This window comes from Xiphophorus hellerii, chromosome 7, assembly GCF_003331165.1.
Source record: "Xiphophorus hellerii strain 12219 chromosome 7, Xiphophorus_hellerii-4.1, whole genome shotgun sequence".
NCBI classification, from domain to species: Eukaryota; Metazoa; Chordata; class Actinopteri; order Cyprinodontiformes; family Poeciliidae; genus Xiphophorus; species Xiphophorus hellerii.
The window spans coordinates 20434890-20449593 of NC_045678.1; the positions used below are offsets into that span (position 1 = coordinate 20434890).

At 36.5% G+C, this 14704-nt stretch overlaps 1 protein-coding gene across 1 annotated transcript; it reads right to left on the minus strand.

Annotated features, from left to right (window-relative positions):
• Nucleotides 1-3984: 3984 nt before the first annotated feature.
• arsh (arylsulfatase H) lies at nucleotides 3985-12705 on the minus strand. Its single transcript, XM_032568592.1, has 11 exons — nucleotides 12625-12705; nucleotides 12002-12157; nucleotides 11335-11456; nucleotides 11093-11215; nucleotides 9824-10026; nucleotides 8974-9194; nucleotides 8096-8232; nucleotides 7737-7874; nucleotides 7495-7654; nucleotides 7120-7241; nucleotides 3985-5404 (listed from the first exon to the last, which is right to left on the minus strand). Exons 2-11 carry the CDS (start codon nucleotides 12148-12150, stop codon nucleotides 5004-5006), a joined length of 1776 nt encoding a protein of 591 aa, XP_032424483.1. The 5' UTR covers nucleotides 12151-12157; nucleotides 12625-12705; the 3' UTR covers nucleotides 3985-5003.
• Between the last annotated feature and the right edge of the window lie 1999 nt (nucleotides 12706-14704).

Below are 14704 nucleotides of genomic sequence, written 5' to 3' on the forward strand. Positions count from 1 at the left end.
AGATAGTCCTCACACATAGACACTGCTCAGAAGAAGGTCCAGCAGAGTCCGTATCTAATACAGCAATACAAGGAGTACAGAATACTTACCTGAAAGCAAAGTGGAACCAAAGTCAAATTCCTTGTTTGTGCACTTACGCTTAGTGAAAAAAGCTAATTCTGATTTTAACAAAATTGGTCTTCTTATTAGGCTAATTGACCAAGTAAGAATTCCTGTAAAATACTTTGTATTTTAAAACCTTGTTCACTTATTTTATATGTGTGTACTTTCTTTATAATGTATTTCAGAAAATCAGAAAGCTTAAAAATAATCTGTGATTAGTTGTAACTTTGTATGTTGAATATTGATAGCGTCAATTTGACTATTACTCAAAAATAAGGAAACACCCAGCTTGTTCAGAGAGCTGTACTGGGACTAACACCATGCCTCATCTGACCTTGGGGTTTATTTTAACAGTCATTTGTGCCCAGATTTCCCCATCAGCCAAGAAGAGAAGCAGGGGAGCCAGAACAATGCACCAGGAGAGATCCAGGCACTTCAGCTAATGTGCTATTTCTTGTTCTCTTGTGGCAATTCTATCATTGAAAGCTGATCAGTTGTGATTGGCTATAAATTTTGGTCATATTTAACTTTTTCCTCTAACAAAAAACGTAGACCATACAAACATGAAACCTATTTATTTTGATGACAACTTCATAAGTTCCTGGTGATTCTCTGACTTTTATAAGTCAGAGAAAGTGTAAATGTTTTCATTGATTTAATGGGTGAGCACTTACTGTGGAGGCTGCAGTAAACAATAACAGAAATAAATACTAAATCTAGCAAAAATATACCCATCACCTAAAATGAATCTGAACTAACAGAATGAATAAACTGGAATGAGGTAAAACAAATGAAAATAATCAATGCAAAAAAACAAACAAACAAAGAAACAAAGAGTCCAAACAACCTATGACAAAAATGCAAAGTCTAGCTATAAGTCTAGCTATAAGTGTGATAATTACTAAGATGTCACTTAAAAAAAAATACAGCACAGGCATATTGATGTACTGTAAATCCATGACATTCCCTGTAAATGTGTGAAGTAAGCTTTAGGAGTTCAAATGATCTTTTTATGCAGGAACTTTCTCTGTACAGATACACTTTTATAAAGTTCAGGTAATACAATTTTGAGCCATAATTTCCAATTTATAAAGTTTTCCTGTAATCTATTGGAGTAGACTTTTGTGTTTCTCATGTCTAATTGGAGACAGAATCTCACCTGAGTGAATCTCAGCTTGATTGGCATAAAACGCAGTTTTTGGTTTTATAAGGAAAATTGATTTTAATGTGGATTCTAAATCTATTCTAATCTTGAGAAATGCACAGAAATCTACTCATGCTTTAATGTATTTGACATAGCTCCTCGGTGAGGTAAAGAACTCACTATTTAGGCTTATTATTGATAAGCGGTGAGACTATTTGGGTTAAAATCTCGAATTAAAAGTAGCTTAATGGTGCTTAATATCTTGCTACACTTCCTTGTGCTCAACTACTTAGCTGGCTTACATTTTAAGCTGTTTTCACACTGTTCTTTTGATCATAAAACATGAAAGTGCAATCAGTTCAAGCTGTGAAAAATAAATGATCGCTAATTAACTTGTGTAGTGTTGTTTCATGAATTAGTTTCTCCGATTTGTGTGGTTCCCAGATGGTAAAAACACCCAGTAATGAGGCACCATCAGACTGTGAATATACTTCACAGAAGGTTGAAAGTTGAGATGTTCATTTGTAAGATCTCAAAAGAGTATGTAATCTGATTGATGGCATAGCTGTCACATTATATTTGTTTGTGTTTATATGCCATAACAACATTATAAAGCCTTGACATTGCCATTTAATTTCAATGGCAAAGAAATCCAGCTGCAAACATGAGAAACATTATTTCCACAACCAATTTTTAAAAAAGGCATCTTTGGTCTATAATTACCTCATCTTCTCATATTTTTCCTACACACAGCCACATGAATATCAAAAGAAAAACAAAACATGAAAACAATGCATCACCAGCCTCACTTCTATCTTTATTTGAGGTCCAGGAAAGAAATCTCCAGCATGTTTACGCGCTCATGCCTCAGTCCTCTATTTCCAAGGTGGTGTGTGTTTACATATGACAAACACTGGGTTCTAAAAATGCTTTACGGCACCCTGTGAAACACTGACCTTTACAGAAAACCACCGAACTGCTCAGAATGATATACTGTGCACATGGATGTGCATGAATGCTCGTTCATGAATGTGCGCTTGTCTGGGCCCCATGCACATGACCATGCTTTACATGTGCACAGTAGCCCTCCTGTGTGACATGATCTACGGCCAGAAACATTCTACCCCACCAGCCATCATTAACTCTGATGTACAGCCAAATGTCGTTATGTATGCTTGACTGCATGATTTACAGTTAGGGACATAATGGAGTGGCTACTGTAATGAACTCGCAGAGTGTTTGATGTACGGGACACTGCTGGGGGAAGGCAGGTGGGGGGCGGGAATAAACACTACATCTGTGATGGCAGCAATTATGGTGGTGATGATGATGATGATGAAATTTGTCTCCTCACTTACGACATGAGCACTTTCTGCAGGGGAAGGACAAAAATTAGGAGGAGAAGCAAAAATGAGTTTGAAGAACAGTAAAAAGAGGAGGAAGGGAAATTATCAGATGCTGCTTTTGCTAACTTTGATGTTGGGACTGCCTGCCATGGCTGGAGGGGAAACAATGATGATGATGATAAGGGTGATAACAAATGGTGATGACACCTATGATGAAGGAGTTCACACTGTATTTCATAGTGTTTTATTATTAAAGCATGTCAAAGTAGGTCAGTTCCCCTTCAATCCCCCCGCCTGGCACTGGTTTAATTCAGTAAAGCAGACTTTGTGCACTTGATCTTAATGACGGGTTGCGAGTGAAAAGAAGAGATAAAAGTATTATGGTGTCCGCTGCAGAAAAGAGGAGAAGGTTATGAAGTCAGAGGTCAAAAGAGACGGTGAGGAAGGAGCATAAAGAAAATGGTGCAGAACAAATAGAGAACACCGAATAGAAAACTTAGAATGCTGGAAAATGCAGCATTGTTCTACAGTGGCTGAATGTGAATTATTTTTCTTGCAAAAAAGATGCAAACCAATGCTTATTTTGTTATCATATTCATCATCAGACAGAATTCCAATCTCATTTTGGCATTTTCTTTTTCTACCTCAAGACACTGTAGAACCATTCATCGTTTTAACCACAGTCTGACTTTGCCCCCTAATGGTGCAAGGAGTTAACTACTTTCATTTCACAAAATGCTTGGCAGGACCTATGCTTTTTTCGTAAAATGGCTTAGCACAAACAATCTGGCATTAAAAATAATGTTGTAATAAAACATCACTTAAAAATATTTAAGTGCTAAAGAAACTTCAAAAACCTCCAGAGCTCATGTTCATGATATATCAGGATCTAAAATTACCTGCTCTCCAGTAAAGATCTATGAGCCCAGGAAAAAGAACCAGATATCAAGTTTTAAGCAGAACTTCAAGCAGCATGCCTTAGAGAAATCAAACCACCAAGTAATCCTTCATTATAAATGTTCCCAGCAAAGACAAAGTCATCATAGCAATGACTTATCTTTAGTATTTCACATTATAGAAATAATACTTTTCTGGAGAGAAAAGAACATACATCACAAAGACCTTGCTGGTATTCTGGACCCTCTAAACCAGAATGTTTTTAACTGGTCAAATATGTTATCAGCACAACACAGGGTTGACTTTTAGAAAAAAAGACATCCATATTCTTACAGATGTCAGTTCAGTAGAGCATCTATCAGAAGAGTTGATAGCTATTCTTACTCAGCCTGGTTTATGCTTAACAGCTTCAGCAGAGGAAAACAAATAGAGTTGTCTTAACTTGAGAACTTTTAGGGTTAGCTAAAACTAGGTAATAAACACAAGAGTACATTGCACTGTTATTTATTTATTCTTTTATAAATTTACAAACAAGTATAAAATGCAGTTTTTATTTCATGAACATTAAAAAAACATTCTGTACAATAAGGATGAGCCTGACTTGCAACAAAATGTGGGAAAATATCCTTTTAGGTAAGGTAATTTTATTTATACAGCACCTTTTCAGCAACAATGTAGTTCAAAGCGCTTTACATGAATTAGAAGAAATACAAACAAACAAAAAACAGAAGCAAAAAACCCAATAAAAGTACTTCACAATTATGAACTATTAGGAATAGAATTCTCTAATAAATAAGAAATAGTACTCCACAATATATGTGGAGATCCTACAGAGAATCCAGAGATAGACGTTTCTCTGGATTTTGTTCTAATTCCTCATCTGTGCTGAGTACAGTTTAAAACTAAATGTTCCTGTTCTGGGTTGTTAAGCAGAATAAGTACACCAGGTGTTTCTCTGTACAAACTAATAGGAGTTTCTCTGGATCTTTTTGTTCTAACTAATATGTTTGATTCCTGTTCTGGGTGAAGTATATAAACTAAATGTTCCTGTTCTGGGTTGCTGGATAAGAATAAGTACTCCACAAAATACAAACTAAAAGGAGTTTCTCTGGATAAACTAAATGATTTACACAGTATAAAAACTGACTGTTCAGCACAGTACTTTAAATTGCTTCATTCATATCAACGTAATTTGACTTATTCTGTTTACATATTGTTTCACATTTAAATTACTCTCTTTTAAAATTATATTATTATCTTTCTTAATTTATCTTACTGATAGAAACATAGTCATAATCACATTATTTCTAAAACAAATTGATAGGAAAAACAACATGGAACATACAGAATAATTGCACACCCTGAAATTCTCAAATTCCAAATACATGGTTCACTTTTGTCAAATAACAGTAAAATAAGAATTATTATTATTATTATTTCCATCCTTTGTTAAACCATCACACAGTAAACCTGCAGACATATGTCAACAAGGAAAAACTTCACTAACCTGAAACCTATTTATAAATGTTTTTGTCTTCCTTGCACCCACAAAAAGGGAAGGTCCCACAGCATGGCTGCAGCCAGGGTCTCCACAAAATCTTTTCCCAGCTCATTTGGTTTTGAATTGTGTTGGTCTGAACTTGAACATCATCAGATCCCTCTTTACTTGGAAAGGTGCCCTTATGTTTCTCTACGGCTTTGGCAAAATGCTGGAGGATTTCAGCGTATCGAGGCTCAGTCTCAGGGGTCAGTTGTCGGGACTCCGAAGGGTCGTGGAAAATGTCATACAGCAGCGGTGGGTTATGGTGGGTCACATGTTGGCCATGACACAGGCAAACCTTAGTGTCATAGCACCCCCCAGCGCCCGGCGGAAAGAAGTTTGGCGTGAAAAAATGCACCTTGAAGATGGAGTTGCCTAACAGAGACACACAACAAAAGCCAGAAACACTTAGTGACTTCTTCACCATCACATGTTTGCATAATGTTTTGCCAAGAACGTCAGACATCACCAGTGGAAACAGGCCTGTCCAATGTTTTGTTTGATGTCAATTCTTTTATTTGGAAACATCAAAATAAAAAAATGTGGCACTAAACCCAGGAAGCAGGAAAGAGAAAAAACTTGACAAGTAGGAACTTGTTGTAACAGGCAGTTTGGGCAATAACAATATTGAAAACAAATCCCTAGTAAATGTTTGCAGCAGTTCACCAAAAGAACCAGAGAGCCAAGTCTGACAACAAAACCCGATTCAAATCTTTTAAAAAAAAAAAAGAAAAAAAACTTGGTTGGAGATGGATTTCTGTTGCTAGAGAATCAAAAGGTGATATTGCACTCACAATAGCAGAAGAGTCTAATTTAGGCTGAAACAAGCAGTGATACATTATTGGCATTATTTGAGATAGATTAGAACATATTAGTGTAAACTCAAAAAGTGGAAAGAAAATTAATTCATATTTTTAACAGGTACATATTTGAAAAATGTGCCTTTCATGTGTTCATGTGTACCTCTTACATTTATACCCCTAAATAAAACGACCTTCGGAGCATCACCAAATGGTTACATACAGTCCATATTCATTTGTAATTTAAGGAGAAAAAGAACAACAGCTTGTTAGACAACAACACAAACAGCATCATGATGATCAACGAACAGACTGGACAAATAAGGGACAAAGTGGTGGGGAAGTTTAAAGCTGGGTTGGTGTATGGATGTAGTCAAGTGTAGAAGACTCATTCTTAGATATTTTCTGTTTCAGCAAGATATCGCAAACCAGGTGAGAGAAAGAAAAAAGAAATGCAAATCTACCTACATGTGGGATCTATTTCTTTCACATATTGAAAGGAGTCTATTGTGTATTGGGGCTGCATGAAAGTAAGAGAGAACAAAACTTTCAGCAGAAAACAGGAAGGCTGAATCTAGTTCAGCAAAGTTCTTCTGGTTTATCCTGTCAACCTCTTCCTGCTATGAAACAGGAAATGATGGAACCTTTTAGGAAAGCTCAGATTCTCAATGGAATATACTGAGACACTTCTCTTATTTCCAATGGTCACTATAGTAATTGCTAATTCAGGATGCACAAGACATGTCACGTTATATTTTTTCTGTTTTCAAATAATAAAGTTTTAAAATAAGTAAAGCTCTCTTGTAGATTCAGTTTTCTCACACAGTTGATGTCACCACTGTTCCAGCTGTAGATAATTAATGAAGACACAGGGCAGAAAATAATTTTTTTACATAAATGTTGTTATAACTCTCGTTACAGCTGTACAAAAAAATATGTATTGACACGGAAAAGCCTTACCGGAGAATAGAATTTAATTACAAAAGTTAGAATTTAACTACAAAAGTCAGACATATACATCTCTATTTACCATTTAACATAACATTACCATATGTTATGTTCAACATGTGGATTCTAAGACAATGAAATGTCTCAACTTTGTTGTGTTTTTTTCTGTCATTTTCTGTTTTTTTCTGTCATCCTTTAGTGAAAAGCCACACATCATAAAACAGTCATGATAAGATCTGTTTCAATTCTGTCTCATGGAAATATTTCATGCCTCATTAAATCTGAAAATATACATCTGCTGAATAGCTGAACACATTTCTGTTTCTGCGTGTGTGAACTTACTATCAGTTGGGTGCCACCGTACCGCATTCAGGTACCCACCGCAGTAGTGGAACATGAATTCATGCTTTGATCGTGCAGCTTTCCCCTCCAGCAGTGGCATGAGGTTATAGCCATCTAAATGTCTGAGAAAGAGTCAGAGTAAGAGAAGAGAGGACTATGAGGAATGCATGAGGAACAACTCAGATTTGTTGTATGTGAAGATTCTGTGACAAAAATCTTGATGACCTCCCAAGTATAGTGTGTGCACCTGTGTTTTACGGTAAAGGAATTAAAGTGAGAGTTAGTTCACATCCAGACATTTTTCTCTCTTTTTTTCTGGCTAGACGAGCTATTGAAGATTACAAAAGTGTCATATTATAAAATATTGGTCTGTACCTATCTGGCTGGGTGTCCTTGGCTAAGTATTTCAGGGTGGGGTAGAGATCCATGAGGCTTGTAGGCTCATCAACTACTCTTCCTGCTGCCAGTCTGCCAGGCCAGCGAAAAATACCAGGCACCCTGATGCCCCCTTCCCAGCCCCCCATCGCCTTCCCACCTGGAGATGAGACAAAAGGCAGAAATTACATAAATATGTGTGGGAGTGTCATCGGTCAAAATCACCCTGACGTATGACTGACCTTTATATATACTGTTCCAGCCTCCTTTCTGGCCGATACGAGAATCAGAATCTTCTAAATGCCCACCATGGTCTGAAGTAAAATGCATGAAGGTATTGTTGGCTAGGCCAAGTGAATCCACAGTTTCTGTTATTTTACCTGAAAACAGTATAGGTTGGTGAGATACAATGATCTGAGATAACACAGTAAAAGGCCACTCATTCTTTCCCTTTTCCACTCTTTAAAACTTTACATTTATTGAAATTTTATGCTTTTAGTCAGTTATGAACTCCTTAAGTAAAATAAAACATTCCTGCCTTCTGAGGTCTAACACAAGATTTGCACTTATTAACATATTAGGTTTACGCCTTTTGACTTACCAATGATCCAGTCCACTTCTTCTAGGTTGTCACCATAGCGACCATGGCGGCTCTTCCCAGCAAAGGCAGGCGTTGTGAACAGAGGCGTGTGGATATGAGCCAAAGAGAAGAAGAGGAGGAACGGATGATCAGCATTCCTAAAGAGGAAATGAGTCAGAGATGTTCTCAGGCATAACATCTCTTTAACCATTACTCATACTGTTGACATGTCACAAATTATCTGTGTCTTTTTCTAAGTCAGCCGTAAACATCAATAAACTAATGCCAATAATAGGTGGTGCTTGTGGAATCTTTCTCCTGTTCTTCAACGTTCATTTTTTTTTAGATCCAGCCCTTACTTACCTTAACTGATGTTTATAACAAACAATTTAGATGGACATACATAATAATGTGGACAAGATTAGCAAAATAAGTTGCAATTATGCCAAATTCTCAAGTGAACTAAAATAATTTACTAACTGGGGTGATAACTTCCTGTTGCTTCATTGCTACTTGCTAAGCCCGGTGGTTGGGCGCTAGGGCAGTCATTCATCCAGCGGCCCCGTCGTGTTTTTGAGTTAAAAAATGTTTAAAGTTGACAGGAAATTTGAAAATATCACTTGATAAATATGTGTTACTGAAAGATTGTAAAATTAATACCTGAACACCAACTACAAAGTCTTAAAAAATGCAAACATTTTAAAAAGACTTTAAAAAATAAGCAATGTTTAGCCTGGTGGGGGAACAAGTAAAGCGTGGTGGTCTGCCAGGCTTATAATACAATGTGTTTCACAAAACTAAATTAAAGACAAATTTGGCGTACCTGTGAGTTTTGAGACTTTCTGTGGGGAAAAAAGGACAGAGCCGCTCATTATTTTGCACCGACATGCTTACCTTACCTCTTTATAAAATTTTGTGCTTCCGCCAGCAGTCTCTGGGGCAGTGTCTCCACTGTCATGGGCTGTTCTATCACATCTTGGTTCCTCATAATGATGCAGTTCCAGGTTTGAAGAAGCCCAAAGGGGACATACCACACAGCTGCTGCTACTATACTGACAAAGAATAGTAGCACCAGTAGCCAAAGGCTAACTTCAAGGAGCCCAGAGAGACGGGCACACACCTGAAAAGACATATGGATCGAACACACACAAATGTATTGACTCTTTTACAAACAGTTGTTATGTTACAGTTTGATTTTAGTATATTGAGACATATAGACACATCTCATGTTACACAGTTGTGACTTTGAGATTCATGCCATTAGATATTAATAGTTTAAATGTTCTTACTAAACCTGTTTCCTTTTTTGAACTATCAATAGAAAATACTCAACGTGGCTGTCACTCTTAAAGGCTTCTATGAATATGCTTTCTTTTCATTTACAATTTTTGCTTCAAGTGCTGTTCCCTTTGCTCTACCTGTGGAACAGCTGGTTTCTATCTGTTCCACAGGCAATTTTCCTTGCCAGTTCCTCTGAATTTCAGTTCAACATTGGGTTTTTTCCTTAATGTGAGTCTCTGACTCATGCAACTGAGTTTCACAACCGAAGTTTCTGTTTTCAATCTGCTTCTCAAACCCTTTGGCACTTGTCTGAATGATTACATGAGTTGCTAAGCTTTTGACTTAATAACACAACAACTGTTTTTTTTTTTTTTATGTGTTCCTTTTTGTCTAGTAAAAAAAACAACCATATCTGTTTCTTATAAATGTGGGGAAAGAAAAATAAAACCAAGACAAAGTCACACCCACCATTGTAAGAAGTCCCAGTCCAAGAAGTAGGGTTAGATGTTGGAGTGCAAGCCTAAGATCTACCAGCACATCGCTGCCCTCCCCAGGAACGCAGTCATTAAAAAGGGTGAATGGCAGGCCATAGAAATAGCTGAAACCATGCTGGTTTGGGTGATGACAGTGATCACCTCTGGATTCACAGTTCACACCCAGGTGCCATTTACCTGCAGGAGCACAAGATTAAAAACAGAACTCCATTAATGTAAAGATAAAAATGAGCAAAGAGTCCACATCACTACATAAATCTTCAGACCTTTCATCATGCATAATTTGGACTGGTTTGACTGCAAAATTCAGCAGATCCTACTATGTTCTTTAAAATGTCTTTCCTTATGTGTCATCACACATGGGCATAAGACTGAACGAAAATGAAAACATACAGATACACCCTCCTGGGCAAGTTCATCAAGGGTAGCATTCTAAAAGGCCGCTGCTATTTGCTCTATGAAGACTGGAGAGAAAAATACTGTCTACTGAAAGTTGGTGGTTTGATGCAGGAAATGCAAGAATTATGGGAGACTTCAGTACCTGTTTCACAGTGGGTTCATTAAAAGTGAAAAAATAAATTAACTCTGTGACAAAGATCTGTGAGGGTGTGGATTTTAGAACTCATAGATTCTTGTAAATAGTGTGGCGTTGTGTTACTGAGCACAGATATACAAACAAAGTTTGTATATTTTTAAAACTATCCTACTCAATTGCACATTTCATGGAACTTGAGTGTGCTATTTTAAACAAATGTACTGTATTTTTTCTTTTATTGCAAATGTTCCCTTATTTTTTATATTTTATCTTTGTCTGAATTTGAATGTTTCCATATTTCACTGATGGGACACCTAAAATTTTATCTAGGAGGGACAATAAATTCTATTCTATTCTATTCTATTAAATAAAAATAACTCTCCATCTCGTTCTTATTTTTTACCTCTGCTAAGTACAACGTTGAGCTTATGCAATAGCAAGTTCAAATTGCTCTCATTTGCAATGAGAGCAATTTACTTGAGAGAGGGTTTGAATTTCTCAAGTAAATTTGCTTTACTTGAGAGAGGGTTTGAATCGCCATGAATTTAGTGCAGTCTTCTTTGTGAATCTAATCCACATATAAAGAAAATAGCAGAAGCGAAATTTCTACAAAGGATGGAGGTAATGTCACTGATTTGTGAATTGTCAATTAAATTTTTAATAAAAGTATGTGGGAAGAGTTCTGAGTCAAACCTGATCGCTTCTTACCAACTAGGCCGGTGGTGTATCCCTGTTTCTGCAACCTCTTAGCAAAGGTAGTCTCATTAGGTGGAAGTCCCCCTGAACCTCCGAGAAACAACACTACCTGGACACGGCCTGTGCCAGCCATCCCTGGTCAACACATATGAATGCAAAAACAAGTTAAATAAAAACTGATGGCACCTTGGATGTGGCAGATTTAACTACACATTATCATGTAAATGTTTGGCCCTAAGTAGGAGATCATTTACCTGAGCGAAGTGGATAACGGCCTGTCATCACAGCAGCCCGGCTTGGAGTGCAGAGAGGAGCTGCTGCAATGTACTGGGTCAGTTTTACTCCCTCTGAAGCCAGTCTGTCTATGTTGGGAGTTCTACAGGAAAAGTAAAAAATAAAAGTAAAGAGTAATATAAAAAGTAGTATAATACAAATATTATTTTGTATTATACGATTGTTTTAGAAAACTTGGTACTAAGACCAGAGCTAATTACGCACAGCTAATCCAACTGTTACTGGCAGCCTTGGTAATTTGTTATCTTTCTGAAGCAGCATACTCTTTAATTGAAAAATGTGCAGAAGATTTGTTTTTTCAATTTCTTATCATTATACTCACTGTGAAAGATGACAGTATAAACTTGCCTCTTCATCTATCCTTGTTTATTACAGTTCCAGGTTTTCCAGATTCTTTTCATATTTTTCATATGGGAAGTGCAGGTGAGTGGCTTTTTACTTGTACAGTCATTTCCTGATTTAGGAAGCTTAGTGAACTCTTACCTAAATCTCATGTTTTTCTCTCTGTTCCATTTTGAAGAGTTCTTATCATGAATACATTTCATTCTTTAAAAGATTTTTCTAACATTTTTCAATTTCACAGATCTCTACTAAGGACATCAAAAATATGGATTGTGTATGGTTTACCTGATGGTATCATTGCCATAGCATCCTATGTCCCCAATCCCGAGGTCGTCCACCATCATGAGGACAAAGTTGGGCTTCTTGTCCTCCACCTCCCCTTTGACATCACTTCCTGATGCCAGGAGCAAGGAAAGAAGAAGAGGTGCCAGCATGGCAGACCTGAGCAGAAGGCAGTCATGTATTACTCCTATTTTTTCGGCGTAACTATTTACCAAAAGTTGCGCCGTGTTAGTTTGATTGACATGAACTTTTATATTTTGCAAGAAAAGTTATTTTAATTTTATTTTTATGTTGTCAAAACACATTGCATTAACTAGCCATTCTGCAAGTGATTTTGTTTTGCCTCTCAAGTGCAAATTATTACGGGAATCTTTTAAAGACTGCATGTTGTTGCGTAATCCCTACATATAAAGTGAATCTGAACACTTATGTAAGGAAGGAGTGCCCAGATTCAGACACAGTTATAAAACACTATTTGAAGTGTGAGCTCTTGCAGAGTCCGCACGGCTCTTAGAGCAAATGTGCCCCAATTAAATGCAAGCCGTAACGTGGGTGAATAAAACGGAATGTCTCCTGATTAACTGCAACGTTAAAATGTATTTAAACTCCTCGCAATTTAAACTCACCTCAATAAACCTACTCTACGCTCAAAGCTGTTCCTGCTTTGCTCAGGTCCCGCCTCCAGGAGTTTACAGTAATAAATATCACCAACGCACAACACATTTCAGGCTCCCGTAAAACATGTAGCTCATGCGCCACGACGATACACCCTTATGCGCTGCGTCAAGATGTCGTCAGAGTTTTAAAATACAACAAATAAAAGGTTAAAACAATGAAAAGATTACAGAAACGTTTAATTTAAATGTTGTTTTCGCAGCTGTGTTGCTAATAGACAAAATAATAATCAGAACCTACGAAAATTAGCAAAGTACTAGTTTTGAGGAATATTATTGTTATTAGAAAGAAAATGGCAGTAGTGCAAGAAAGTATATTACATTTGTGATCATAGGGATGCGCAGTATTTTCATTCGACAAAAAGTTTGTTCTTGATATAAAATAATGAGACTTCCTTTGCAAAAATTACATCTTGATAGTTTAAGATGCAGCAATCAAACCCTTCTTATAATTAGTGACTGTCTTTTGGCATATTTCCACTGGTGTGTTGATTATTTATCTCTGGTTGAAAATTTCTTTAAGGTACAATGCCTCCTTGACATCACTTTAATCGTCCTTAAAACATTATATAACTTCCTGTCTTTATAGATCAATGTAAACCTGAATTTAAATGATTTGCACCTCAGTAATTAGAATATTATTGAAAAGTTACATTTATTTCAATTATTCAATAAAAAACGTACAGTCATATTCTTTAAAAAAAAATCTTAGACATAGAGTGATATTTTTTATAATCAATTTCAGGTCATTTCAATAATTATGGCCTATAAGTAAAAAAATAACAACTGACAATTAAAATATTATAAAAGATTAATAAAACATAATTTAAATAATAAAAAAATTGTTTGTTTTGGGTATCACAATCAACTGTCACTGATATGTAAACTTACACATATAAGAAGCTTACTGTTCACAACGTACCAAATCCATTCATATCAGAAGAAAGTAGAGTGGAAGGAAAAAAGGTGTTCAAAAACAGAGCAGAGGTAGAACAGAATATTCAGGATCTTATAGTACTGCCAAGAGGAATATGTACGATGCCAAACCAAATAAACCAGACAAAAAGCCCCTAATAAAACAGCCTGGCCTTTCTTAGCAACTTGCAGTTTGATCACTTCCATGTCAAGCTGTCGAACAAGTTTAACAGCCTGAGCTTTTTGTTAGTGCTTTGAAGACAGAGAACACCAAACTGTTTCTGAGAGATTCAAACATAACATAAATGTCTTGTCAACAGCATCCCAACATATGATCCATTCTCTGAGACAAAGACAGACAATATGAATTGGCACTGCTAGTATAATTTGATCATTGTAAGAGAGATTTATCTGTATTTATATGAGTCAGTTTATTTAACAGACATAGATAACCAAACCCTTCTTCTTTAACTCAGTATGAGTCAGAAAATTCAGCCTCAATTATTTGTAATCAAAGCAAATCTATTAGTCATCGCCAGGTTTCTGCTTGCACTCCTAGTACTTGGTTAGAAGGGGTGGTTTTGTGTGGGTGCAACAGCTTCAGGGTATGAAATAAATATGTGCACATGTAAAGGCATCAATAGTGCTTGTGTTGTGCAAGTTGAACCTCAAGCAGGTTCCCACACTTTGTTTCTAAGGCTCTAATCAAGTGAATCTTTATAGGCCTGTCACCATAAATCATTCACAGAACCTGCACTTGTTATGTGTGAGTTTCCATCTAGAAATACCTGACATTCCAAATCTTTTATTCAGATCTTTGTGGTTCAGTTTTTTTTTATTCCTCATGAAGTCTATAAACATTTTGACATCTTGAAGGCGCTGTAAAAGTCGAAAAACAAGAAGAAACATTCATACACAAGTGCAAACTTTACATCAATAAATTTTTCCTCAAGAGTTTCTGCGCAGGATTATATTGGCTTTGCAAAGCCTGAGTCATAAACCGTTTGTATGCACGGATCAATTTTTACCATTATTGTCCTTGGGGTGCATGCCTTAGCAACATTATGACAGGCTTCCAAGAAGTGTGTAATGTGTGTTCAAAAGAAGGTCCACATTG